The sequence below is a fragment of the Phytophthora ramorum genome (assembly GCF_020800215.1).
Source record: "Phytophthora ramorum isolate Pr-102 chromosome Unknown Phyram_PR-102_s0001, whole genome shotgun sequence".
Lineage (NCBI taxonomy): Eukaryota > Oomycota > Peronosporomycetes > Peronosporales > Peronosporaceae > Phytophthora > Phytophthora ramorum.
The window spans coordinates 5,082,614-5,108,892 of record NW_027150647.1 but is presented as its reverse complement, the minus strand read 5'-3'; the positions used below and the strand labels follow the sequence as shown (position 1 = coordinate 5,108,892).

The 26,279-nt window shown below is 57.6% G+C and overlaps 14 protein-coding genes across 14 annotated transcripts; 7 read left to right on the top strand and 7 right to left on the bottom strand.

The window, feature by feature from the left end:
- Positions 1 to 53: 53 nt before the first annotated feature.
- KRP23_1304 (Ribosome biogenesis protein BRX1-like protein) lies at positions 54 to 1,041 on the bottom strand (the record flags this gene model as incomplete). Its single annotated transcript, XM_067883596.1, has 2 exons — positions 54 to 598; positions 669 to 1,041. The coding sequence occupies 2 exons, from the start codon at positions 1,039 to 1,041 to the stop codon at positions 54 to 56; spliced, it is 918 nt and encodes a 305-aa protein (XP_067751876.1).
- Positions 1,042 to 1,294: 253 nt separating this feature from the next.
- KRP23_1303 (Thioredoxin domain-containing protein 17) lies at positions 1,295 to 2,398 on the bottom strand (the record flags this gene model as incomplete). The annotated part of the gene is made up of 1 exon (XM_067883585.1): positions 1,295 to 2,398. One exon carries the CDS (start codon positions 2,396 to 2,398, stop codon positions 1,295 to 1,297), a length of 1,104 nt encoding a protein of 367 aa, XP_067751875.1.
- Positions 2,399 to 2,774: 376 nt separating this feature from the next.
- On the top strand, positions 2,775 to 5,013 carry KRP23_1302 (uncharacterized protein; the record flags this gene model as incomplete). Its single annotated transcript, XM_067883574.1, has 2 exons — positions 2,775 to 4,648; positions 5,001 to 5,013. 2 exons carry the CDS (start codon positions 2,775 to 2,777, stop codon positions 5,011 to 5,013), a joined length of 1,887 nt encoding a protein of 628 aa, XP_067751874.1.
- Positions 5,014 to 5,620: 607 nt separating this feature from the next.
- On the bottom strand, positions 5,621 to 6,895 carry KRP23_1301 (GDP-mannose 4,6-dehydratase; the record flags this gene model as incomplete). The annotated part of the gene is made up of 1 exon (XM_067883562.1): positions 5,621 to 6,895. The coding sequence occupies one exon, from the start codon at positions 6,893 to 6,895 to the stop codon at positions 5,621 to 5,623; it is 1,275 nt and encodes a 424-aa protein (XP_067751873.1).
- A 500-nt stretch (positions 6,896 to 7,395) lies between these two features.
- Positions 7,396 to 8,922, top strand: KRP23_1300 (Inosine-5'-monophosphate dehydrogenase; the record flags this gene model as incomplete). Its single annotated transcript, XM_067883551.1, has 1 exon — positions 7,396 to 8,922. One exon carries the CDS (start codon positions 7,396 to 7,398, stop codon positions 8,920 to 8,922), a length of 1,527 nt encoding a protein of 508 aa, XP_067751872.1.
- A 390-nt stretch (positions 8,923 to 9,312) lies between these two features.
- On the bottom strand, positions 9,313 to 10,548 carry KRP23_1299 (uncharacterized protein; the record flags this gene model as incomplete). The annotated part of the gene is made up of 1 exon (XM_067883540.1): positions 9,313 to 10,548. One exon carries the CDS (start codon positions 10,546 to 10,548, stop codon positions 9,313 to 9,315), a length of 1,236 nt encoding a protein of 411 aa, XP_067751871.1.
- Positions 10,549 to 10,990: 442 nt separating this feature from the next.
- KRP23_1298 (Pleckstrin homology domain-containing protein 1) lies at positions 10,991 to 13,703 on the bottom strand (the record flags this gene model as incomplete). Its single annotated transcript, XM_067883529.1, has 2 exons — positions 10,991 to 13,028; positions 13,099 to 13,703. 2 exons carry the CDS (start codon positions 13,701 to 13,703, stop codon positions 10,991 to 10,993), a joined length of 2,643 nt encoding a protein of 880 aa, XP_067751870.1.
- A 1,467-nt stretch (positions 13,704 to 15,170) lies between these two features.
- KRP23_1297 (Isocitrate lyase) lies at positions 15,171 to 16,784 on the top strand (the record flags this gene model as incomplete). Its single annotated transcript, XM_067883518.1, has 1 exon — positions 15,171 to 16,784. One exon carries the CDS (start codon positions 15,171 to 15,173, stop codon positions 16,782 to 16,784), a length of 1,614 nt encoding a protein of 537 aa, XP_067751869.1.
- A 665-nt stretch (positions 16,785 to 17,449) lies between these two features.
- Positions 17,450 to 18,130, bottom strand: KRP23_1296 (Peptidyl-prolyl cis-trans isomerase H; the record flags this gene model as incomplete). The annotated part of the gene is made up of 1 exon (XM_067883507.1): positions 17,450 to 18,130. The coding sequence occupies one exon, from the start codon at positions 18,128 to 18,130 to the stop codon at positions 17,450 to 17,452; it is 681 nt and encodes a 226-aa protein (XP_067751868.1).
- Positions 18,131 to 18,320: 190 nt separating this feature from the next.
- On the top strand, positions 18,321 to 19,756 carry KRP23_1295 (Palmitoyl-protein thioesterase 1; the record flags this gene model as incomplete). The annotated part of the gene is made up of 7 exons (XM_067883496.1): positions 18,321 to 18,566; positions 18,637 to 18,768; positions 18,843 to 18,887; positions 18,952 to 19,095; positions 19,173 to 19,209; positions 19,275 to 19,337; positions 19,404 to 19,756. 7 exons carry the CDS (start codon positions 18,321 to 18,323, stop codon positions 19,754 to 19,756), a joined length of 1,020 nt encoding a protein of 339 aa, XP_067751867.1.
- Positions 19,757 to 20,189: 433 nt separating this feature from the next.
- On the top strand, positions 20,190 to 21,148 carry KRP23_1294 (uncharacterized protein; the record flags this gene model as incomplete). Its single annotated transcript, XM_067883485.1, has 2 exons — positions 20,190 to 20,520; positions 20,604 to 21,148. 2 exons carry the CDS (start codon positions 20,190 to 20,192, stop codon positions 21,146 to 21,148), a joined length of 876 nt encoding a protein of 291 aa, XP_067751866.1.
- Positions 21,149 to 21,825: 677 nt separating this feature from the next.
- On the top strand, positions 21,826 to 23,803 carry KRP23_1293 (Protein-tyrosine-phosphatase MKP1; the record flags this gene model as incomplete). The annotated part of the gene is made up of 3 exons (XM_067883474.1): positions 21,826 to 22,094; positions 22,183 to 22,367; positions 22,479 to 23,803. 3 exons carry the CDS (start codon positions 21,826 to 21,828, stop codon positions 23,801 to 23,803), a joined length of 1,779 nt encoding a protein of 592 aa, XP_067751865.1.
- Positions 23,804 to 24,186: 383 nt separating this feature from the next.
- KRP23_1292 (uncharacterized protein) lies at positions 24,187 to 25,581 on the top strand (the record flags this gene model as incomplete). The annotated part of the gene is made up of 1 exon (XM_067883463.1): positions 24,187 to 25,581. The coding sequence occupies one exon, from the start codon at positions 24,187 to 24,189 to the stop codon at positions 25,579 to 25,581; it is 1,395 nt and encodes a 464-aa protein (XP_067751864.1).
- A 174-nt stretch (positions 25,582 to 25,755) lies between these two features.
- On the bottom strand, positions 25,756 to 26,273 carry KRP23_1291 (Serine/threonine-protein kinase Sgk3; the record flags this gene model as incomplete). The annotated part of the gene is made up of 3 exons (XM_067883451.1): positions 25,756 to 25,960; positions 26,022 to 26,163; positions 26,228 to 26,273. 3 exons carry the CDS (start codon positions 26,271 to 26,273, stop codon positions 25,756 to 25,758), a joined length of 393 nt encoding a protein of 130 aa, XP_067751863.1.
- Between the last annotated feature and the right edge of the window lie 6 nt (positions 26,274 to 26,279).

Genomic DNA, 26,279 nt, shown 5'->3' with positions numbered 1-26,279 from the left:
CGGGAGGTTGGTTGCCTGCGTGAGACCATTTTTCTTGACGGACATGCAGTTTTTTACTGCTTGGCACCGGCGAACACATCAGCGAACTGGTCCTCAGGCATTTCGCGGTCAGGCTGGCGGTCCTTGCGATCGACCTGCGCAGACTTGCGAGACACGTAGCGGTCGCGCTTGTCCGCCTTGGCGTCGCGGCGGTTCTCATTCGGAGACACGTAGTGCTCGTTCTGGTACAGCGTCTGGCCGCCAAAGCTGCCGTCGAAGATGCGGATGGGCGTGATGACGAAGCGCGGCCCGATCTCAATGAGCTGCACGAGATCCTCGCCGCGGTGCAGCGCCGCCAGCTCCGCCTTCTTGGTGTCAGCGTCATCGGCCAGTTGGTAGTTGCGGCACCAGACCTTGCCATCGGCGTAGTAGAAGCTCATGACGCGGTCGATGAACGGCTTGCTCTTCGGGTGGGCCTTGGGCGTGCCCCACACCTGCGTGAAGAGCTTCCTGATCACCTGGAGGTGCGGGGCCTCGTCAAACGACTTGTCAAAAGTCAGCAGCGGACGCGAACCGGCCAGCGCGTTGCCCGTCATCTTGAGTTCGTCCATGGTGTGCACTGCATCATAGTAAATAGTCAGCATAAAGGACAATAGACGAATGAAACTCAGGTCAACAATGGTACGGACCGTTCTGCACGAGGAACTTGGCGCTGGGGCCCGTGCCGACGCGGCTGACCCACATGTAGAGGTCCTGGCGCTTGCGAGCCTCCAGGAAGATGGTGGTGTTGCAGCCCTTGATCTCGGCGATCTCGTTGACCACGTGGAGCGAGTCCTTGGCGTCCAGCTTCACCTCGCGCTTGTGGTGCGGCAGCAGCTTGCGGAAGTCGTCCATCAGGTGGCGGTAGCGCGTCGTGATGCCGCGCGACGAGAACACGAGCACGCGCTGCTTGTTGATGTACTTGCTGCCGCCCGCGGTGGCCAGCTTCTGCTTCTTGGCCTCGTCGGCCGCGTCCGCCTGCGCGCCGGTTTCATTCTCGCGTCTCCGCTTCATCATGGCCATGGCTGATGCTGCTGAGGACAAGGCGTAGGAACTGCCACTGGAGCTGCTCAACTGTGTGAAAACTAATGGCTGGTGCGCAGTGCCAACATGCAAATGGACCGGCTATGTTACACATACACTCAATTACTCAAAATAAGACGCAAAATCAGAATACCCACACCCTTTTCGCCCCTAACTATCGGCAACAGGACATGTACATTGCAGTTTCTCTCTATTTGACGAAGTTGATGCACTACTGTATTCCTTGCTTTGCTTATGCTGCTGGGACGTTGGCGACAGCCGGTGCCTTCTGGCGGAAAAAGTCCTGCAGTTTGCCGTGCTGGTCCATGCCGTGCACGAACTCCCGCAGCTTGATCTTCTTGCTCGTCTGGTTCCTGTCGACAAAGCCCAGGTACGGCACGCCGTCGAACTCGACGACCTTGTCGCTGAACTCCTGGCCGACAAAATCGTTGTCTTCGTCGAACCACTGGCGAGGCTCGCGCGCCACGACGATACGCATCAGCACCGCCGAGGCCGGCGCCGTGTAGTTGAAGTAGTGCATGACTGGCACCTCGGCCTTATCGCAGAACGGACACCAGAGCCGGTTGTTGAACGCGTGCACGCCCGACACGAAGAACATGTAGAGCGGGAACGAGTAGTCGTAGAGCGCGAGGAAGTCCATGACCTGCTTCATGTTGTTCATGTGCACAAGGCGGTTGGCGTTGGGCTCTCCAGCCGCTGGTTTGCTCACTCCGAACACCACATCCAGCAGGTCCTGGTTCAAGCAGTTGGGGCCAGCAAGCAGCGCCGACGAGTTGCCGCCTCCGTCGTACCGCATCAGCGTCGGCAAGTAGTCGATGTAGAAGAGCTGGTTCTGTCGGAACGGGTTCATGAGGTCGTTCCAGTACTTCTCCGGCCCAACCTGAATCTCCAGCAGCCTCGAGCGTCTAGGAGCGCGTTTAAAGCCTTCATCCACTGCGTTTTTCACGAGTTGGCAGGGCTGGAACCAGTACGCCCCGTTGGCGTCCGTGTCGCTCATGAAGAGCATAAAGAGCGGACCCATGGCGTCCACGTCATACTCGCGCACGAACTTGTGCGCCTCCTCGAAGCCGCGAACCACGTACTGCGTGTGTGCGTGGGATCGGTCTCTCTGGACAGCCATCGCATTATCTGCAGCTTGTACGAGCTTGGCGGCGGCGTCTTTGGCGCTTGTAGCTTCGATCTCGTCCGAGGCGGGGGACACCACCGTCTCCGCTGTGAACTGCCACATGTAGGACACGGAGAGCAGCATGGTCAAGGCCAGCGCTAACTGCATGAAGCGCACGGGGTTCAGCGACCGCGCGGCGGCGGGTGCCTCGCGACTATTGGCCGCTTTCATCTCACTTGGACGCAGGGCAGATCCGTTCTGGGGCCTCGAGGAGGTGAGCTTGGGATAAGCAGCATATTGGTAATGCTTGACATGTTTTGATTGGTGGAAATATGTCGGTAGTCAGAATGGTAAGACGCTAGCCAAGCGCCCATACTGGTGTGAGTGGCACTATCCATACTGCAAGCATACTGCGTAGTATGAGCTACATGTAGTGCATGTAGGCGGCATTGCTGGAGAGGTGGTGCAAGCTTGCTGGTCTTGAGGGTCTCCGAAAGCAGTCCGTATATATCTTTTCATTCGCTGAAACTCGACTTCTTCCCCGTCTCCATTGGCTGAAAAGAAGATTTTCTAAATACTACCGGATAAAGTCAGCACATCGCTCAGCATGGCCCGGAAGAGCGCGCTGGCGGCGCTGCTGGCCGACCACCAACGGCAGGAGGCGGACGAGGAGGCTTCCGCCGCCGACTCCGATGCTGCAGTGTCTTCTCTAGTGTCTCCTCTTCCCGTCGCGTCCGCTACGCTTTCCAACCGCCCAGCAGAAGCCGCACAATCTCCTGCGCACAGAATGTTCCCAGCCAGATCAGCTTCGTCTCACTCTGGAGGGCGCCACGAGCAGGACGCCAAATACCGCATGGAGCGAGTGTATGAAGAGGTGTCGAGACGTAAATCTCAAGTGATTGCAGGCCCCGCAGCGCCCCGTGGATCCTCTGAGACCGACAGTAGCGCGACACCGCCAGCATTCGATGCGCCGCTCTCAACAGCTGCAGCAACTTCAGACAATGAGGGTATTCGCTGCACTCATCAGGCTCTGCGAGAGTCTATTCAGGTTGAAAACAAGCAGCAGAACGACGAGAGACCCGATCATTTCCACTTCTTGACGAGGGCTAAGGACAGGAAACGGCCACGAAGTGGCGTGAAGCGCGTGGAGTTTGCTACGCCTTCGCTTCCTCCTGTGTCGGTTTTGTCCCCGAGTCAAGTGACGGGCAGTGAACACGTTGAGATGTTCAGTACTGGCGAGTATCGCCAGCAGGACGACGAAGACGGACGGAGGGAGAGGAGAAGGCAGCGGCGAGAAGAGCGACAGAAGCGTCGACAGGAGAAAGCCAGTCGCCGAAGGTTAAATAGTGAAGAGGACAAGGGCGCCACGCTCTTGGATGTAGATGACGCTACGGTGCAGTATATCGACGCGGTGTTGGTGAAACCGGATCCGCAGGTCTTCAACAAGTACACGCGATTCTTCCTGGATCCGAAGCTGGAGACGCTATATCAAGATTTTACGGCGATCTACTGGTTCGGACGTGCGCGCTGGCATGTCGGGGTCTGGATGGCTGTGCATGTTTTTGTGAATCTGGTGTTTTACGCGCTCCCGAGCTCGGGCTTCACCGGAATGGAGCAGTTCATTCTCTCCTATGGCTCCTTGCCGACCATCTTCCAGTGGATTTACATCCCGATCGCGCTGCCGTTTGCTGCGCTGCCCAACAAGTACAATCCGTTCCAGACGAGATGGCGAAGTTGGGTGTGCCTTATCATCATCTTCTTCAACCTGATATTCCAGGTATGGCTGGCGGACGCTAGTCGACTGGCTTCCAATGCGTACACGACGGTCGTGTCTGACTACCTGTCATGTGAAACCTCGAATCCAGAGCTCACGTCAACTTTTGCTGGTTTAAACGAAAGTCCAAGTGGCAGTGATGAAGGTCTGAGCAACTCCACCATCAACATCGCTCTTGCCTATTTAAACGACGAGCAGAGGAATCTTGCTTTGAGCGTGACTCACATGTGCTCGGACGCGCTAGTGCAAACTCTTGTCAGCTTTGCTTCGCTATTCAGTTTCCTGTTCGTGATATCTATTCGTCTGGAGTTTGTCCAAGTCGTGGTCGTGGCAGTCACCGGGGGTGCTATCTACGCCATTGTTGTGAGTGCCTTCGGGCTCCAGCTGCAGTGGCTCATCACGTTCACTTACGGCATGGCTGTCGTGCTGCTGCTCATCTTGTCGTACTCTTCGGACCGCACCAATCGGCGCTCATTCCTCTCCAACTTTTTGGTTGAGAAAGAGAACGAGAATTTGAAATCGTCGCTCAAGCAAGCTGAGGCTGCACTACAGAATGACGCTGCCCACGCTGACGAAGAGCGCGCGGTGGCACGCGTGCTAGCTGCGCCGGAAATGCGTCATCTCGAGATGGTACACATCCCGTTCGCTGACCTAACATTCCTGCAGGCTATCGGCCGTGGCTCAATGGGCGACGTTATCAAAGCCAGGTATTTTGGCACCATTGTCGTATGCAAGCGAATGCGTCGTGAACACATTGTGGAGTCTGGCGCCGGTCGAAATCGAAATGGGAACCGAGACGCATCAAATGGAGACAGCGCACTCGCGAGTTTTCGCGACGAGATCGAGCTCATGTCGTGTCTGCGGCACCCGAATATCGTGCAGTTCATCGGCGCAAGCTGGGATAACGCATCGAATCTGTGCATCGTGATGGAGTATCTTGAAAACGGCGACATGCATAGCGTGCTACACTCAGGACTGGGAAAGAACTTCACGTGGGCTGATCCGCTGCTCAAGATGGCAGTTGATGCTGTGCAGGGAATGCTCTACTTGCATTCGCAGGAGCGACCTGTAGTGCATCGTGACCTGAAAAGTGTGAACATCCTGTGCTCGGCCACGTTCGGTTGCAAAGTGGGTGACTTCGGGCTTAGTCGTCGGTACAAGAAGGGCGTGGACGCCCTCACTACTCTTGTTGGCACACCGTTCTGGCTCGCACCCGAGATTATTCGTAGCGAGCGGTATGGGCCGGAGGCTGATGTGTATTCGTTCGGTATCGTACTCACCGAGCTTGAAACACGGCGCACTCCATATCACGATCAAGAGGAGACTGGATTAAAAGTGCTTATGCGCGTGGCGCACAAGGGCTTGCGGCCATCGTTGCCGTTCAGTTGCTTGCCTGAACGTCGCAAACTCATTGAGGATTGCCTGCGCGACATCCCTGCGCGTCGTCCAACGTTTGCACAATTGCTCTCACGCTTGCAAGGCCCTGTGCTTCTTGAAATCGAAGGTCATGTTGCAGCTCAGCCGGAGCTTGAGCGCCGCGTACTGCTGCGCCGCTACCAAGAACGCAGGAGTCTCTAGATTGACTCCACTTTTGAAAGCGAATAATATCTTGAATCGGAGCGCTAGCTGTATGATGTTAACAATCTACATGCGCTTCGTGACAAAAAGTAATGACTCCGTCAAACACCACGGAATTCCTGGCTTAGAAATTGGGTTGGGGCTTCATCGTAGTCGAATTTCACACTCCCGTGAGTCTCGCGCCGCAGCTCTCGGGCATCTGACGCAACCATTTCAGCAACAAGCTCTTGAAAGCGTGCAGTTGGTGTCCAGCCGAGCTCGCGCTGGGCCTTCTCCGCGTTGCCGCACAACAAATCGACTTCTGCCGGGCGGAAATACACCGGATCCACACGCACCACCACTCGATCCGCGTCCAGTAGGTCAGCGTCTTGCGGGTCCTGGTCGTCGTTTACGATCACGCCAACCTCGTTCTCCGAGCCCCGCGCGCCCTTCCATCCAAGGGTTAGCCCTACATGAGCAAATGCGAGCTCCACAAACTCACGAACACTATGACACTCTCCGGTGGCAACAACAAAATCCTGCGGCGTGTCGTGTTGAAGCATGCGCCACATGCATTCCACATAGTCACGGGCGTGGCCCCAGTCACGCTTGGCGTCCAGGTTGCCCACAAAGAGGCACCTCTCAATCCCCGCACGAATGCGCACCACCGCACGCGTGATCTTGCGGGTCACGAAGGTTGGTCCGCGTCGCGGACTCTCGTGGTTGAACAGAATCCCGTTCACGGCGTACATCCCGTAGGCTTCTCGGTGGTTCACCACACTCCAAAACGCAAACTGCTTCGCTACACCGTACGGTGAGCGCGGGTGGAACGGCGTGTCTTCATCCTGTGGGGTGGCTTGCACTTTGCCGAATAATTCGCTCGTAGACGCTTGGTAGAACCGCGTCGAATGCTCGAGCCCACACGTGCGCAAACACGTCAGCAGACGCAACGCTCCCAGCGCGTCGACGTCTGCCGTGTACTCGGCCATCTCAAACGAGACTTTAACATGGGACATCGCGCCCAGGTTGTACACTTCATCGGGCTGGACGCGCGCCACGATCTGGCACAGATTCGACGCGTCCGTGAGGTCTCCGTAGTGCAGGAAGAGCCGGACGCCGCGGTCGTGCGGGTCTCGGTACAGATGCTCCAGTCGCGCCGTATTAAAGTTCGACGACCGACGCACGAGGCCGTGCACCGTATAGCCTTTGGTCAGCAACAGCTCGCTCAGATACGACCCGTCCTGCCCCGTGATGCCAGTGATGAGCGCCACTCGGGGACGGTCGGGGCTTCCGCAGCTGTCCGCGGCGCTGCTGTCGCTCGTGGTGCTCTCAAGATCCACTGTCGCTTTGCCATGGACGGCAGAAGGGGGCTCGGGGCTGCTTGATGCGCGGGTCATGGTGCCTGGTGGTGCCGTTCACTTTTGACAAGGATATCCTCAGCGTCCTTTGGCGATCTTTCGAAGTTGAAGCTGGTTTAGCTCGCTTTTTTTTTTATTGCGTTTGAAGCACGGAAAGTTATAGAGTCGTGGATAAGTTGTAGGGTGGATGTCAAAGACGACGATTGGGCTAGTCGTGAGTTTTCCCTTCTCGTTTAGGTTGCCTACATGTACGCTGCCGCATAAGCACCGATGCGATTCTCGCTTTCGCGATGTTGATTCCTACCGCACTCGCATCACCCAACACGAGAAAGCGGTGGTCCTATTTTTCGAGTCCATACTCGGTCGGCGCGCTCCAATTGGCTGCGTCTTCCGCCTTTCCACTCTTGTGATTGGCCAAAACAAATCCTGAAACCATTGGCCTTCGGTTGCTGTGTGCCGGACGTGCATGAACCGACACTTCCGTCACTTGGGCATTTGCTCCGATCTATTCGTCCCGACTTGAAACCTCTGCAAGCGCCATGGCTTCCACCCCGACCATCGACCCCGAACTGCTGGACGGCCGCTCGGGCATCGACATCTTCGTGAACAAGAACCAGGGCCAAGGCTACACGTACGACGACCTGATCCTCATGCCGGGCCACATCAACTTCGGCGTGGACGCCGTCAAGCTTGAGACCAAGGTCTCGCGCAACATCTCGCTGCGCCTGCCGCTCGTGAGCTCGCCCATGGACACGGTCACGGAGCACGCCATGGCCATTGGCATGGCGCTGCACGGCGCCATCGGCATCATCCACTACAACATGACGGTGGAGGAGCAGGTCAAGGAGGTGCGACTCGTCAAGAAGTTCAAGAACGGCTTCATCACGGACCCCAAGTGCCTCTCGCCCGAGGACACGCTGGCCGACGTGGACCGCATCAAGGCCGAGTTCGGCTTTGCCGGCATCCCCATCACCGAGAGCGGCAAGGTCGGCAGCGTGCTCGTCGGCATCGTGAGCAACCGCGACATCGACTTCATCGAGGACCGCCAGACCAAGCTCAAGGAGGTCATGTCCACCAACCTCGTGACCGCCCCCGAGGGCGTCTCGCTCAAGGAGGCCAACCGCATCCTGCGCGAGAGCAAGAAGGGCAAGCTCCCGATCGTCAACGCCAACGGCGAGTTCATGTCGCTCATCTCGCGTCGTGACCTGGTCAAGAACCGCGACTTCCCTAACGCGTCAAAGGACGCCAACAAGCAGCTGCTGGTGGGTGCTGCTATCGGCACGCGCCCCAACGACCGCGACCGTTGCACGGAGCTCGTCAAGGCTGGTGTGAACCTCATCGTCATTGACTCGTCGCAGGGCGACTCGACGTTCCAGGTGGACCTCATCAAGTGGATCAAGGCCACGTACCCGCACATTGACGTGATCGGCGGAAACGTCGTCACCCGCATGCAGTGCAAGCGTCTCATCGACGCGGGCGCTGATGGTCTCAAGGTCGGCATGGGTGTCGGCTCCATCTGTACCACGCAGGAGGTGTGCGCTGTGGGCCGTGCCCAGGCCAGCTCCGTGTACAACACCGCCCGCTACGCGCGTCAGTTCGGTGTGCCTGTCATCGCCGACGGTGGTATTGCCAGCTCGGGCCACATCGTCAAGGCCCTGACCGTCGGAGCTTCGGCTGTCATGTGCGGATCGCTCTTCGCTGGTACCGAGGAGTCCCCGGGCCAGTACTACTTCCAGGACGGCGTCCGTCTTAAGAAGTACCGTGGCATGGGCTCGATCGAGGCCATGACCGCCGGCTCGTCCAAGCGTTACTTCGCTACCCACGCCACCGTCAAGGTCGCCCAGGGTGTGAGCGGCGCCGTCGTTGACAAGGGTTCGCTCATGAAGTACGTCCCGTACCTGCAGCAGGGCATCAAGCACGGCCTGCAGGACCTGGGCCAGGTCAGCCTCGAGAACGTGCACGAGGCCCTGCACAACGGCGAGCTCCGCTTCGAGCTGCGTACGCCGGCTGCCCAGCGTGAGGGCAACGTGCACTCGCTGTACACGTACGAGAAGCGTCTGTACTAAGCAGCCAGGTGGTTTGTTGAGTTTGCTATGCATGCGATCAATCCACATCGTGCGTAGCGAAGTCGCCGCTATTTCTATATCTACAGTATATAGTGCAGTCACTGAGCATGACCATGACTCCTCCGAGCACGTGGCTGGGAGTCGAGCCGAAAACTGCATGGTAATGAAGGCCAATACATAGACATCGTTCTTCCCGACGAAATTGTCCAGTCCATTTGTTTCGTGGTGGTGCTGCATTGTTTGATGCTGAACCACACAGCAACTTCAACATTAGAGCGATTTGTAAGTTTTGAGCATGGCGGAAATGCAGCGATGAACGTCAATTGTTTACTTGAATAATACGCTAGGTTTACGATCGACCTACGGCACACAACACCACAGGGTGCGGGATCAGAAGACGTCTCGCTGGACTTGTTCGAAGCCGATCAAACGACCGAGTTTGCTGCTAATATCCTCCTCATTTGGGCCAGACGATGCCTCGGTCACTTCCGATTCGGCACCGGGAAAGCAGCTCCACAGCTCAGGCAGAAGTTCTCCGTAGCGCTTGCTGTCGCTGAAGCATAGGCAGCTTTCCCGTTCGCTGAGCGTCTTGCCCGCTTCAAGCATCGGCGACGATGTGAGCACAAGTCGGCGCACCGCCACTCGCACCGAGCCGTGCTTCATTCCGTCAGCTCTGCACACGAGCGGATACCAGTCTGCAAACGTCTCATTCACAGGCATCGCCAGGCTCAGGTGCACTTCACCTAGGTCTCGCTGGTCATGGCCATGCACGAAGATGTCGAGCGTGCGCTGGGCAATGGTGGGCGAAGACGCCAGCCAGAAGACAAAGCGCTCGTTCACCATACAGTTGTCACGGCCCACCGGCCTAGTCTTGCGACTCGACCTACCGAGCTGCATCGTGACGGCGAACGGAAGATCGGCGCCACTTTCGTCCCGGTCGACAGCGAGGCCGCGGGCTTCCACGATATCAACGACAACCAATTCGCCGTACGGACTTCCCCGTGATACGTTGCTGGACACTGCAGACCGACACCGTGAGCACACGGTGTGGACGTTGTTGATGGCGTTCTCGGCAGCCTCCCGCGGTGGCAGCGCCGATGTCAAACTCACTGACGCGAATGAAAAGGACGAGGGGTTGGAGCTGTCTGAGGACGAACGGGTTGTCCTCCACGGGGTCGGTGCAAAAGAGAGCAGCGTTGATGACACCGACGAAGACGTCATAGGAGGAGGAGGAGGAGGTTTCCCCATGATGCCCGGGAAGACGCACACATCCGAGAAAGTCCTGAACATGGACGTTACCGAGTTCGTTGTGGCCTTCTCGGGGGACGACGATGGCGACCCCGTCGATGCTGTGGTAGAAGACGACGAGGCTGGTGATACAGGCGTCACCTCCTCGTTTGCTGCTGGCTTGGTGTCATACCCCAGTGAGTACTTGTGGAAGTCTGCGTCGATGGCCGGCGTGTGAGGCGTCTGAGGTTGCACCTTATTTTCAAGGACCGACTCGCGATACTCGTGCTCTGGAGCTGGCGTCTCCTCTTGAGCTGCTGCGTTTTCTCTGCTTTTCGAGCGGCTGATGCGTGTCTGCCACAGGTTCTTCACGCGCAGGAAGTCGCTCGAGCCCAGCATTCGTCTTGCCTCGCTTTGGTTTATGCCAGCGTGCACTGGCCAGTCGAAGGGCACGTTGATGCAATGTGCTCACGCATGTAGAGGTACGAGATACCGGCAGAGGACGGGGCTGGTCATACATGGCATTTTGCCACCTGGTGCCTTCAGCTTCGCCTCCTGATCATGATTTAGATTTTTCATAGAGACGGTCTCGGAGCAGGTGGAGCCGCGATTGAATAGCCATCCAGCACTACGCGTGCATCGTACTACAGTCTTTGCGTCTAGACGTCTGGCTATTCCTCAGCATCTGCAGTCAACCACAGCGCAACAACTTCAACAACTTCAAGGTCGATTAATCTAATAGTAAAACGACACAACGTCAAAGACGAATATGCACTCGCTCGCCTCCTATCGGCGCTCGAGGTGGTAGACAACTGCCTCTGAATAACAAAATAGCCCCAGCTCAAGACGTGCCGTACTTCCGCACATACTCGTTCATGGGCAGAAAGCAGAACTCGGCCTCGCCGTCCACGCCGCGCCAGAGTTTCACGACGTCTGCCAGCTCCATCTCGTACACTGGCAGCCCGTTCACGGCGACGAGCACATCACCGACGTTGATCGCGCCGCTCTGCTGGGCCTGCTCGCCCGGAACCAGTCGATGAACAACCACCACGTCGGCGTCAGGATGCTTGGAGAACTCGATGCCGAGCTTGCGCGACGAAGACAGCACTACGGTGCACGCCGTCAGCAGCGATCGGATGTACTCAAGCGCGATCTCCAGACACGTCGCGAAGTACGCAATTTCCCCCTGCTGGCTGCCCGAATCGAAAAACGTGATCAGCTCCTTAAGCGCCACCGGATCGCGCAGATGCGAGTGAATCAGCACGTAGATGAACGCAGGAATGAACGCGTCGGCGCTCATGGGCGGCTGCGTTGGGTGCTCGGTGTGGAAGACAGCATAAATCTCCTTGCAGGCTGCCAGAAGCTGTGCGCGCTTCATGTACGGAAGACTAACCTTGTCCACCTCTCGCAGTTTCGCACACGCTGAGAACCACTTAGAAGACGACACGCTGTCGGGGCCGATGCCGAAGAATGCCTGAGACTTGCTGCGTAGGATCTCAATCTTCCCCTTCAGCACCTTTGAATCCTCCCGAGTTTGAGCGCGCACATTAGTCAATATCGCGCGATAGAGCGGAAATAATACTCGCTCTTCGATCTGTTCGTGCACGATCGTCTGAACGTTGTTGGTGATCTCACTGACCACAGCAGCATCTTGCCGGTGGGCCGCATTAGCTTTCGCGTTCTCTTTAGCTCCATCATCGTCCGAGTCGCTGTCCGAACTGTCAGGCTGTGCGACGCCTGCGAGCATCAGGAGCTCCTTCAAGCGGGTATGGACCAAGTAGTCGGAAAGCCCCGTCATGAACTCCCGCACCGTCGCGTTTGAAACTGGACGGTTAGTGTGCTCCTTCAGGAATGCAGCAGACGTGCAGCCCTCAGGAGAGTACGGAGAGGCCAGCAGTAGCTGTACTTCACGTGTCACATCGACCATCGCGTCTTCCGTGTTAGAAATGAACGAGGACATGCAGCGACGGCAAACACCGTCAATAGCCGCGCCAGCGCCGCCTTCGTCCATCGCGCCACATTTGCACATTCGACCGAGCTCCGATGCACTAGTAGGCATGGCGAAATCGTTGGCATCAGGCTTGGATGGAGTCGCACCGGAGTGCATTGTGTTGGAGCTTCCTGCGCCGACTGAAGCGAGCGCAGCCAACCAAAGCGATCGCTCTTCTTGACTATCAGCATGCAGGAACAGATTGCGACTGGGAGTGCAGATCTGGAAACTGTGGCTCTCACCCGTTTTTAGGGTGTCTACAGATGATACCCGCGCATGGGAGACGTCAATTGAGCCTTTCCGGGAGCCTCCCTGCGGGTGAGAGAAGTACGAAAGCGTCCCGTTCGAGAGCTCGAACCAGCGCCGCTTCGTCGATTTTACCATACGACCGCGCTTGCGCAGCCAGCCGGAGAAGAGAACGGGGCCGCCTTTGTCAGCATTATCGCTGTGTTGCTTCATAAGTTTTGCAGTCTTGGCACCTTCAGGCAACAGTTGCACGTTATGCTCCTGCAATTTGCGGATCCATACGTCGCGGTCGTGGTTGTCCATAGCGTACAGCACCATGCTGTAGTTGCCCTGTGCGAACTTGAACCCGCTGTGCAACATGCACTGGACCGAGCTCCTACGAGTAAGATCCAGTCGGCCACGCACCTCCGTGGCGTCATGTGTGTCGTGATAAATAAGCTCGTTGTCCACAATGCAGAACAACCGCCGCTTGAAATTTCGCAGACCATGGCCGCGCTTGATCAGCCAGCCAGAGTGTCGAACAACGGGCTTGTACTCGAGCACCCACCGCCGGCTCTGTGCGCTAGTAGGTGTGGGTCTTGCATTGCTCTCCGTCGACTTGACCATCGTGCTCGTGGCGCGCTCCGTCCACATCTCAATATCACTGCACCAGCACATTCATCCTATCCGTTAGATCCACAATTCTCCCCCAAAACTACCAAAAGGGAGCGTACCGTTGGCTCGGCCGCGTCACCAGCACGACACGCCGCGACTCGCGGATGCTGTCATTGTCCTGAGCCACAGAAGGCGACTTGGACCGCGTTTGCACTGCCGCCTTATCCAACGGTTCCTCATTCTGCTCGGAAGTGTCAACTCTCTCGTCCAGCTGCGCCACCGCTTCAATCGCTCGAGCATCTGCTGCATCCAAACTGCAGCGCATCGTCCGCGAGCTGCCGTCGTCTCCTGAAGACGACGACGCCACTAAACAGGGCCTGAGTCGCTCGCTCGGCTCGCGGCCATCAATCTCGTCGTCGTCGTCGCTATCGTCGTCGATCTTGATTTCCTGGCCGACCGCGAACTCCTCGTCGCCGTCCTCATCGATGTTAACGTCCATGCGGACGAGGCGCCGCATGTGCTGCCTCGCGACGGGTTTATTGGCTCTGCCGGGCTGTTCGCGTCTCTGTTTGGGCTCCGGACGGGGTGTGAGCGGCTCCTGCTCCGGGAGACTCTGTAGGCTGCTGCTGGCAACGCTCTCGCCGTCGTCGCCGCCTTCGTTCAGCGTCTCGCGCAGCCGCAGCCGGAACACCTCGATGCTCTGGCGGCGCTTGGGCGTCGCCATGGCCGCGTCGTGTAGCCGCCGGCGTCCTAAGGTTTCCGTACTGCAAAGCCAGCGCAGCCCAGGTGGAATGGGGGAAACAGAGTGGACCGACAGTTGAAGAGCGCTAAAATGGCTCGTGAAATGAAGTTGCGTTGAACAGCGGCTTCAAGCAGTAATGCTGTGTAGATGTAGGATGCCCGACGGCGAGGACACATTTTATCCGACTGGGAGCCCGATACATGTAGCTGCCTTGCAGACATCGATGACGTACACAAGCTACATGTAGCTTGTATGTAGTGCAACGCTACTATTATATCGATGATAGCTTTTGTAAACAGCTCGTGTGACTGTGCAAACGAACTGTTCGCGCGTCCAAGCAACTGGACGCTGCGATGCAAACGTGGTGCTTGTCCGTCGCACCACAAAATGCAGAGACTTAAAGCGGCCGTTGGGACGGCGCAGAACAACGGCGTGCAAGAACGACAGATAGGAACGGACGCAGTTGTCGCCACAAGGAGTCCGTTGCTTTCTCTGTCAGTGTACGCAGCAATTGTCGTCCAGGCGCGGTTCCGGTGTCTGGTGAAGCGTTTCAGTGGCTGTAGCAACTCGGCATTTAGCGTGACATCCTGAGCCCAAGCCGGCGTCGCTCGAGGCGCTCGCTGCTTCAGCGCTGAACCAGCTGAAATTGACAAGCGATTTCCAAGCAGCGCCTGCTGGACTCGGCCCACATGAACGAGCAAGGCAGGGTTTGTGCAAGCGGCACGCTGGCCACGTACCACTCGGCATTTAACATCGTCGACACAGCCTGGTCACGGTTGGACCCTTCGCCTTTGAGATGGGAATATCGCCAATGGGAAATGCGGTGGGACGCGACTCGCAATGTGGCTTGCAATGCAAGAAAAAGGCAACTTGCTAGAGAAGGAGTCTGCCACTTTCAACACGGTCGAGAGTCGGCTGCCCTGTGTGAACTACCGTCAGTAACCAAGAGCGTACTGCTTTGCTCCACACTGGGGTATCGCTACTCCTATTCGGTTGCAACCAGCCGAACACCACCTTATAAGTCTCGCATCGCAACACCAATTACAGAGGCTTCAGATGGCGCCAATTTGAGGCTTTGCCACTTACAGCGCCGGTTGACTCGCAATGCCTGCTTCAACTGCTTCAACATCTGCGCGAAACTTCCACGTCGGGCGCCCGATGCGCAATACGGACTCGGCCGCGGCAAACCGACGTGACTTGGCCCCAGTATAGGACCGTAGGTTTTCTACCCAAACGCGTGGATGACACGCGTGCGTAAGCGGCTCGGTTTTCTCTTTTCAACCAATCGTAGTAGCGCAATCACAGCTTTTTGACAAATAGCGCGGCGGGTCCCCTCGACTCTGATCTTTGCGTCACCGGTCGCCTTCAGTTCCTGGCACCGAGAGCTTAGTTCCCAATTCGCCGCCTGCCCCGCACCAGCCAAGCCAAGCCGCATCCAGCTACAACACCATGAGCGCGCCGCACGTCCGCATCAGCCAGATCGCCAGCCACCTGAGCTCGCACGACCCGCGCGCTGAGGAGAGCGCCTACGCACAGCGCGTGAAGCAGACCGAGGCCTTCCTGAACGACGAGCGGTTCCGCTACGTCAAGCGCCCGTACGGCGCCGAGGACGTGGTGAAGCTCCAGGGCACGATCCCCGCCGCCAACGTGGGCGCGGCCGTGTCGCGCAAGCTCTACAAGATGCTGCGCGAGCTGCAGGCCGCCAAGAAGACGAGCCACACGTTCGGCGCGCTGGACACGATCCAGGTCACGCAGATGGCCAAGCACCTCTCCACCGTCTACATCAGCGGCTGGCAATCGTCGTCCACAGCCTCCACGTCCAACGAGCCCGGCCCGGACGTTGCCGACTACCCCATGGACACGGTGCCCAACAAGGTGGACCAGCTCTTCCGCGCGCAGCTCTTCCACGACCGCAAGCAGTACGAGGCCCGGCGCCGCATGACGGCCGAGGAGCGCGCTCGCACCCCGCCCACGGACTTCCTGCGGCCCATTGTGGCCGACGCCGACACTGGTCACGGTGGTCTCACCGCCGTCATGAAGTTGACCAAGATGTTCATTGAGCGCGGCGCCTCGGGCATCCACCTCGAGGACCAGAAGCCCGGTACCAAGAAGTGCGGCCACATGGGCGGCAAGGTGCTCGTGTCGGTGCAGGAGCACATCCAGCGCCTCATCGCGGCCCGTCTGCAGGCCGATATCCTTGGCAGCCCGCTGGTCATTGTGGCCCGCACGGACGCCGAGGCCGCCACTCTATTGGACAACAACATCGACCCGCGCGACCACCCCTTCATCATTGGTGCCACCAACCTGAACGTGGAGTCGTACATTGATGCCACCCACGCTGGCCGTGAGGGCGACTGGGACAAGCGTGCCCACGCCACGACTTACCCGGAGGCTGTCCGTGAGGTTTTGAAGAAGTCGGGTCGCTCGGACGCGCTGGCCAAGTGGAACGCTCAGTGCCTCGAGCTGAGCCTGCCCAAGCTGCAGGCCCTGGCCAAGTCGCTCGGTGTCAGCATCTCCTTTGACTGGGACCTGGCCCGCACGGTGGAGGGATACTACCGCGTGCGCGGCGGTGTGGAGTACTGCATTGCTCGTGGCCGTGCCTACGGCGAGTACGCCGACCTGATCTGGATGGAGACGGCCAAGCCGGGTGTGCCTCTTGCGCGCACCTTTGCTGAGGGTGTCAAGGCCAAGGTCCCGCACCAGATGCTGGCGTACAACCTGTCGCCGTCGTTCAACTGGGACGCCGCAGGCATGTCGGACACGGAGATCGAGACTTTCGTGACGGACCTGGGTCGCATGGGCTTCTGCTGGATGTTCATCACTCTCGCTGGCTTCCACAGTGACTCTCTGGGCATCACGCGTTTCGCGCGCGACTACGCCAAGCGCGGCATGCTCGCTTATGTCGAGGGTGTGCAGCGTGCTGAGCGCAACGAGGGCGTTGAGACACTGAAGCACCAGGGCTGGTCGGGTACTGATCTCGTGGACGCCATGCAGAACACCATCACGGGCGGTCTGTCGTCGACGAACACGATGGGCCATGGTGTCACGGAATCGCAGTTTTAAGAAAGCTGCCAGCACGACATCTTCGCCAAGGAGCTGCCTAGGGTTGAATAGTGCGGCCGCGCCGTGGTGAGCGGTGACGGCGAGGAGGAAGTTGGCGCTCTTGATCTTTTCCATGCGTGTAGTATTTTACAAAGTTAAAACGAAAACAAAAGAGTTCGAAAGCTGAAGGTGTCCGGTGTTGTGGTTGCTTTGCTGAGACCAGTCACCTCAAGAGTGGCAGGAGACGCAGTCTCTTTGTGGCCCTGGTACCGCACGACGCATTTCGAGCATGGTTTTGCAGGATATGGGCCCTTAATTGCCTTCGCAATCAGTGCTGCGGAATCGACGCGTGCCTGCTGTTGACGCAGCCTCCACTTGAAGTACATGTACAAATGCAATGAGATACACTGCCCGCGCCAGCAGATGAGAACCTCATGCACGTAGCACTTCGAGCTTACGCAGCGCTAGTTGCATGTCGACTGGACATCGGTTGCTGTTCCCACTCCTTGCACTTCAATCCAACTCAAAACACATACAATACCAACATCTGAGAGCTCAAGCGCCGCCACGCATCGTGTTTCTTCTATTAGTCCCCACCCAGCCTCCCGTCGGCACCCTCCATCTCCTGTGTCTGCCTGTCTGATTCTCGCTAGTGTATGCAAGGAAGCATGATCCTGTCTCGCTGCTTACAACACGCCGCAGTCGACGATCTCCACCTCGGTCAGCGGCTTGTGCTTCACACAGTAGACGCTCTCAATACTCTTTAACACATTCTTGCCCTCCACGACCTTGCCGAACGCGACGTTGCGGCCGTTGAGGTGCGGCAGCGGCGCCAGCGAGATGAAGAACTGCGACGCGTTTTTGTTGATGCCGGCGTTGGCCATGCCCAGCACGCCCTCCTCCGTGAACTGCAGCGCGTAGTTCTCGTCGTCGAAGTAGCGTTGGTTTTCCTCCAGCGCGGCGTGGCCGCCCGTGCCGTCGCCCTTCAGCACGTCGCCACCCACGAGGTACACACCCTTGGTCACGTTGTGGAACCTGGTGTTCTTGTACGAGCCGGAGCCCAGCGCCGCCGACTTGAAGCCGTCCGTGCACATCTTGAGGAAGTTACTGGTCGTCTGCGGCACGATGTCCTTGGCCAGCTCCACCACGATGCGCTCGGGCTTGGCGCCGCCGATGCTCACGTCCAGGAAGGCGCGCGGCCGCGGCTGCGCGGGCGTGGGAACCACGGCATCGTAGGCAACGGCGGCCGCCTCGGGAGCGTTCATCTTGGCCAACGACCGGTGGAACCAGCCCCAGCCGCGGGCACCGCCGCGAGACATGGCGTCGCCAGCGCCGCGCACCAGCTTCGAGTGGGCATACGCAGACATGATCAATGGGTCGCTGTCGTCCGCACCTCGAGCTATGCTCCAGCCCCCGAGCGATTTTCAGCCAGACGCCCTAAATCGTACTTTAGCGGGAAAAGCTCACTGCGAACCTAAGGCTGTCGGCGCGAACTTATCAGGTTGGACAAATCCACTTTTGTTTGACTTGAAGAAGAGATCGAGGGAGCCGATAGCGATGGCGCGAGGCAACCGAATGCTGCTCACAGTGGCGGCCGTCACGGCGGTGCTGGTGCTGGTGCAGTTTGTGCTGATCAGTGAAGAGTCGGCGTCGTATTTTGAGGAGGAGGTGGCGCTGCAGTTGGAGGAGGTGGCTGTGGAGAAGAAGACGCCCGTGTTCGAGCAAACGACGACGCTGCCAGTGGTGCTGATGCACGGCATGGGCGATGCTGCAGGCAATGGAGGCATGAAGCGCATTCAGAAGGTAGTGGCGACTGTGGTGTTGGCTGCAAGGCGACGCTGTGATTGACGATTGTGACGTTGGGCAATGACAGGCGATCGCGCAACACCTCGGAGTGTATGTGGCTAGCGTGCAGCTTGGTGCCTCGGTGACGGAAGACGTGCAGAACAGCTTCTTCATCACGATGGACAACCAGACGGAGATGTTTGCCAAGATCGTCCGAGAGGTGCGATGGAGACGATCGTCTCAGACGTCAATCAACTGCTGATTTACTGAAGTTACATGGACCTCACCTTGCAGGATCCGCGTCTGGCAAATGGATTCAATGCAGCAGGATTTTCTCAGGTATGTGCGAGCAGCGCAGGGATGTGTGCGCTGTCTGGATGCTAACACGAGCAATGACTTTCAGGGCAACTTGTTGATCCGAGCGTACATCGAGCGTTTCAATGACCCGCCGGTCCACAATTTTTTATCTGTTCACGGACCACTTGCTGGTGTGGGTGGGCTACCACGCTGCTCGCCTCTCAACTTTATTTGCAAGGAAATTGACAAGGTAATATTTGTCACGAGGGGGTTCTTGATCATGTGAAAGGCTGAACATCTAACGATTTTTGTTGCTGTATTGGTCAGCTTATCGGAGAAGCAGTGTATACTGAACGAGTTCAAGGTACACGATTATGGAGAGGAGACGTTGCTGTAGTACCTGCTGCTGACATATATTTCTTGTTGCAGAGCGCATTGCCCAAGCAAATTACTTTCGCGACCCTCTCCGTATCAAAGCCTTTCTAAAACATGGTAAGCTTCCCTATTGTTGTGGCCGACCCAAGCCCTTTTGCTGTGCTTAACTTGCGTGTTGCACAGCCGAGTTTCTGCCCGACCTCAACAATGAGAAGACGTCTACGAACGAGACGTACAAGGACAACTTCACAAAGCTGCAGAACCTCGTGCTCGTCCGCGCGAACCAGGATACGCAGGTCTTCCCGAAAGAGTCGGAGTGGTTCGGTGCATACCAAGACAGTGACCCGTACAAGACCGTGCTGGGCTTCAACGAGACCAGGTGGTACAAGGAAGACTTGTTCGGACTGCAGACTCTGGACAAGGCAGGCAAGGTGCACTTCCTCTCCACGGACGGAGACCACCTGCGGTTCTCCATTGAGTTCCTGCTGGGCGTTGTGGACAAGTATTTCCATCCACAAATTAAGCTGGGTGCTTAGCTGGACTGAACTATGTTAGCAATTATCTTAGCAGTTAAATTCCATTTCCCCGGCCAAGTAACAAGGAGATCCTCGAGGAATCACTTCTCCATTGCACCTGAGACCTTGCTCTTTTCGGCGAATCAGAAGGCAGATACCGAAACCACCTGGCCGCCTTCTCTCAGTCCAAAAGGGGAAGTCAGCAGAGCAGATCGACACTTCAAGACAGCGCTGTGCACGCCGCCCCCGCTCGCCCCCGACCGATTCGAAGCTCGACGCCAGACGCAGGAGATCCTACCGCGTCGGAATCCGAGTTTTGATCCTGAATCCAACGTCTACAGACGACAACCCAGCCGTGTAAAGTCGATCGGAGCTGCTCCCACGCGTCAAGTCGCAGCAGCCACTGTAGCTTCAGTTTGTACATTTGTTTTACTTTTCCTACTGTTCCAAGCCAATGACGTCGCGGGATCTGGTGGGACGCCCGCTGGTGCCGTTCTTCGACTGCGACGAGAACGTGAACGACTCGCTGCAATTGGCAGAGGGGGACGACGAGAGGGAGGACATGGACGTGGACGCACGCGTCTGGGATAAAGAGCTCGGCTACTTCGTGTACCCGTCGGAGCAGCAGGCTGCAGTGTCGAAGCCCGTGGCTATTGCCAAGACAAACCGGGAGTCTCGGACGGACAGCGGCAGCAAACTGCTGCTCACACCTTCCATGATGCTGCCAAGCAGCGCACCTGAAAACTCGATGGCTGCGAACGGAAACCCCGTGCAAGCTACCACAGGTATACTACTGCAATGCTTGCCTTGTGCTTGTTGAAACTGAATATTCGTGTTTGGTTTGAATGCACTGCGGGCTTCGACGCAGATGCCGCTCCGACACGCAGTAGCTCGGCGAAGCGAGGATCCAAACAGAAGACTCGCTCCAACACACCAGGACGGCGACGGAAGGACAAGGAGGGGGGTGAAGATGCGAAAAAGGGCAAAAGCAAAGGTGGCAACACGAACAGTAGTGGTGCTCAAACAAACAACATCCAGCAGCCGCGAAATGGAAAGCAAAAGGAGCAATTGTCGGCCTCGGGCAAGTGGGCGTGGTCAGCGTTCCAGTCGTCACCAGACCCCGCTCAGCTGCCGATGCCGCCGTTCCTCACTAAGCCGGGTGGGGTATTGGGAAATGGTACTTTGTCGGCGGCATCAGCGCCACCACTTCCACCAACACCGCCGCTTGCTCAGCATGTGAACGTGCCAATTGTACCCCCACTTCCTCCGAGCCCACCTCCATCCCAACCACCGCTGCCGTCTCAACCCCCGTTACCACCGATGCCTGTGCCTCCAGAAGTGTCGACTCCAGCCCCGATGTCCATTGAGCTATCCATGACTCAGGACCTCCGGAGAATGCTACGATTAGTATGAGTTATCCGGAAGTGTCGACTCCAATTGAGCTAGTGAGAATGCTGAATACCGGAGGAGATTAAGGAGCGCTGCTGGAACTGGGGCTGAGGAGGGTGTGAAGAGGCCGGTGAGAGTGGCCTGGGTGCCGTCGTTTTGCAATCGCAAGGGCGTGTAACGATGGACAGAAAAGAAATTGGTACGACGAGGAATGAAGAAGGGAAAGCTACAGTGTAGCTGCTACACGCTGTTTTGTCTGTATCATAAGGAAATGACTGCTGGCACCTGTCGTGCTAGAAAGTATCGTCACCATTGCTGGAGCCTCGTGACTTCTTTCGCGCATGCACGATGGCACTTGTAAAAAAACAAGCTCGAAAATAACGGTAGCGGAGATCGCGTGATGTCTTCTGCGGAAGTTCCGCTGGCGGGGTGCAGTTAAACCGCAAACTGTTGGCTTCAACACCCAGGCCGTTGAGTGCCCCTTTTCACTTGTGTTGTCTAAATGGCACTAATTTGAAATCGTTCCACGACGTTTCGAAAGCAAAACTCCTCGGCTGGCCCCACGCGGCATCCACCGCCAAGACACTTGCTTTAGCGCCTGGGACGTCGCTCAGCATCACCAGATCCGACTAAGAAGAGCAAGAGGGAGAGAGAAAGCCCTGTCTCCCAGAAGTGAGATTGCTCCCCTGGATACGGAGACGATGGAACTCGCCGCTCCCTTCAGCGGCAGAGCGAGCGCAGGCGGAGGAGAGGGCTCCAACGCCAAGCGGAAGCTCGAGAGCCCGCACTCATTCTTCTCGCTCTCGGCAACGTCGTCGCCCTCGGGCTCCCCGACCGCCGCGTCCAACAGCTACAAACCTTTTCGAGCCAACGCAGACGCCCTGCCGCCGCTGGATTCGCACTCGAAGGTGCGACGTCGAGCTACCACGGGGGCTCCGTCACTCACACGCTGCTACTCGGACGGGAAAATGTAAATTTTCAGTTTTGTCTCTACAGTACCTTTCTAGTATGTCTACGGATCGACTGGGCTAATGATACTCTTGGTGTTTGACGACTAGCTCAAAGGCGTTCGGAGAGCTGCTAACTGCAGAAGAGGCGGCGGACGGCCAGGGGCTGCCGGCTAAGGTCTGTCCTACGTCGCAGAAGAAGAGCATGTCTCCACGAGACGGCGTCTGTCCGTCGCCGGGGCTGCACCGCAATCCGTTCCTGGATGACGAGACCTGGCCATTGAGCGTCTCGAGAGGTAAAGAGCAAGTCGACGACCGGAAAATCCAATGCTGGAATCCGGTGGCAATGTGCATTGCATTCTCTGACGATCGTGTACGTTTGCGTGTGGATTATGTCATTTGCTTAGGTCCGACGTCTACATCACCAGCATTCGTCTGCAAGAGCTACAACAACAACACGACACCTCCGCGGCAGTTGGGCCACAGCTGTGTGATGTTTACTCCACCGACGCCGAACAAGCGGGTCTGCAGCCAGCAGGGCTTCACGCAGAGCAAGGCAGGCGCTACTGCTTCATCGGGCAATTGGGCGCCTTCCCTTACGCAGGCGAGAAAACGCTCTCTGGGGGCGTCTGATGCATCTCACTTCGATAGTGCGTCTCTGTCAGACAAGCGGGCGTCGTTGTCTATCGAGATGAATCTGGAGAGTCGGGGTACTGCCGTCGCTGGGGCACTGTCCTCGTGCTCGTCGTCCTCGTCAGCTCCATCAGTCGCCGTGCTGCCTCGAGGCAGCGCTAGCGCACCAAAGCGAATGTACCCGCCTCAGCAACGCCGCAGTCGGAACCCAGGCAACTTGTCGTTGGACTTATCGCAGGTAGACCAGGCCAACATTGATCCGTGCACCACCGCCACCGGCGCCTCGAAGCGGCGGAACGACCAAGCTGCGGTGTGCTCCAAGCTAACCGATTTTCTATACATTGGTGGTGCCGTTGCTGCGAAGAACAAGTCGATGCTAATCCAGACAGGCATCACGCACGTCATTAACTGCGCTGCCAGCGTGGCCCCAGCTTCCTTTCCGGACGAGTTCTGCTACTTTAACATCAGACTACGGGACCACTCGTCGCAGGACATCGCGCGGCACTTCTACAGCATGTTCGACTTCATCGAGCGTGCGCGCGAGTGCGGCGGACGGATTTTTCTGCACTGCGTGAAGGGTATTTCTCGCTCGCCGACGATGGCAATCGCGTACTTGATGTGGTACAAGAACATTGGCATGTACAAGGCGCTGGACTTTGTTCGGCAGTCGCGTCCGATCGTGGACCCGAATGCTGGTTTCATCTTCCAGCTGACCGAGTGGGAGCAGCTTCATCCGGAAGGCCGGATCAAGTTCCAGCGCACGATCGTCTTCCGCGTGGAAGTGGCTTACAACAGCGCCGACAAGAGCAGCAGCTGCAATGGCGCTGTGAGCCCTCTCTTCGTGGGTCCGCTCGCGGGGATCAGCGAGAGCTACTTCCGCGACCCGACCAAGGATATCGGCGAGCTGTGCTTGATCGTGGCGTGCGCTGAGTATATGTCCGTTTGGTGTGGCACCGACGTCACCGAAGATTTAGTGGAGGCCGCCGAGAGCGGCGCGCAGATCCTTCAGCGCTACGAGGCGTTCCCGGCCAAGTGCGACACGGTGCGGCAAGGCCAGGAGTCCGTGGCCTTCTGGGACCTCGTCGGCGGCGAAGTTTGATAATGTGTAGTACATGGTAAGCCAGCAGGACTGAAAGGAGTCTAAGAGGCGCACAGAGCAGAGTGACGGACACGTCCGGTCGGTCGACTCAAGAACTTATGCACATATTTGTCTTCCTACTGCGTAGCTTACGTCTTGGCCGTGCGTTGTTCGAGCATGTGCTGCATGGATAGACGCAGCGGTTCCGATTCCGAGCTCTTGGCAGCATGCACTCCGTTGCCTCTGCGCTTCCGGTGGCTTTGCTCGTTTGTGATTGGTCAGCGGTATCACCGGTATCTTGCCTTGAAGCAACGGCGATTGGCAGCGAGCAGCTTGGCCGTTGGCCCAGCACTTGGTCAGTTTCCCTCGCCCCGAGCCACTCATCACCAGCGGAACGAGCCAGGATGACGACCGCCAGCAACTCGAGCGCCACGCTGCTGCTCGTGACGGGGCTGCTCAGCGTGAGCATGGCCGCCATGGGCTACTACTACCTGCACATGAGCAGCAAGAAGCCGCGCGCGCTGTCCACCGACGACGGCGAAGAAGCGGGCGTGCCCGAGGCAGCCAGTCTGAAGCAGGTGGCTCAGAGCCCAAAGAAGGAAGTGCAGACGAATCTCGAGGCTCCTGTTGAGAAGGTGGAGGAACCCGTTGTTGTCGAGAATACTGCTGCTAGTCCTAAAAAGGAGGCTGCAGCTAGTCCTAAGAAGGAGGTTGCAGCTAGTCCCAAGGAGGAGGTTGCAGCTAGCCCCAAGAAGACCCCCAAGAGCAGCCCGAAGAAAACCGTTGATAGCCCGAAGGAGGAGGTGGAGCCGCCCGTCCTTGATCTTCCTAAGCCGGCCCACAGCAGCCCGAAGACGGTGCCTGAAACCCCTAAGAAGGAGGCGGGGCCTGCTGTGATTGAGTTGTCGAAGAAGGCTATTGCTAACCCCATAAAGGCGTCTGAAAGCCACAACAAGACGTCCGAAAGCTGTGCGCAGACCCCCGAGAGCCCTACGAAGGTCGCTGAGAGCCCTACGAAGGTCGCTGAGAGCCCTAAGAAGGTCGCTGAGAGTCCTAAGAAAGTCGCTGATAGCCCGAAGAAGGTCGTTGAGAGCCCGAAGAAGATTGCTGAACCGGCATCAGATGCTGTAGCAAGGAAGCTGAGTGAGGACTTTGTCTTCACGCAAGCCGTATCTGAAACTGCGACAGCCTTCACGGAGGAACTGCTCCAGGAATCGCTTGAGAATATCGCGCTAGATCAGGAGGAGTACGTCCAAGTGGAGTTGACGCAGTCGATGACACTTTCGCAGAGCACCCCCGAGCTTATCAACGTCGAAGATGCTGCGGTGAAGAACGAGGATGAGGATACTCTCCCGTCAGCAGCGACGGAAGATGAGGAGAGCATTGTGGAGGAAGAACAGGATCAGGTTGCAGTCGGTTCGGTTGAGTCGTCAAGCTCTGAACCTGTCGTCGAAGCAGCTGTGGTGCCGGAGACGTTGGCCGCGTTGGCTTCCCCTAAGAACCCGCGCGCACCGTCTGCATCGTGGGAAGCTATCACATCCAGCCCAGTGGTGAAGGCGTCGACCCCTGCCGAAGAGCCTGCAGCACCGTTATCGCTGGACACCCCGGCGGAAAGCGCTGAATCTTCTGAGCCCCTTTTGATTAACGTCCCAGCAGAAACCAGTGAGGCCCCGGCAGAAAACAAGGACACGAGCTCACCTGTGAGCAGTGGCGGTTCGTCGCCTGGCCGCCGCAACCGCAACCGGTCGAAGAAGTCCAAGAGTAAGAAGAAGAAAGGCAAGAAGAAATTCAAAGCTTGATAGGCTCGCCCTGCCCGATCTTGATTCTGCCTTCGACGCGGTAGGTGCCGTGTAATTAGTTATTGAATATAGCAACGGTGTGCTTCACAGGCCCTTCTCGCGGTGGGCGCACACACTTTTGATGCAAACATGTGGCGTTACGTAGCTTGATACGCGTCTAGCGTTGACTGATGCTCACACGTAGAGCTCCGTGGACAGCTTGAGCCCCAGGAACTGGCGCACGTGGTCGTCGTCAGCGATGCCAGGTATCTGCAGCATGTGGTGAAGGAAAACCTGCAGCAGTTCCTTGCGTCTGGCCAGAAAGTCGGGGTTCAGGTCTCGGCAGCAGTAAGTCTTAGGCGGCAGTTCTGGCAGTCGGTCGCCTGCTTTGAAGCGCACACTGAACGGCACCGTCAGCTCTCACCCTCGACGATTGACTGGCTCGTTGCTCGCTACTGTACCTCGCCTGCAGACTGTCGAACTCGCTGAATCGACGCAGCACCTTCCAGTTGCGGCGGCCGTTCTGGATCTGCAGCTCGTACAACGCGAACTCGTCCTCCTTCACGAGGTACTTGATGATGGCCACCGTGAAGTAGTCCGGGCCTGCAGGAGATAGACACAATCAGGACAGGACTAGTGGACGATAGAAACTACGAGCAGCACGCACCGTAGCGCAAGGACCACGCATTCTCAGGCAGATACACTAGCGACATATCCTA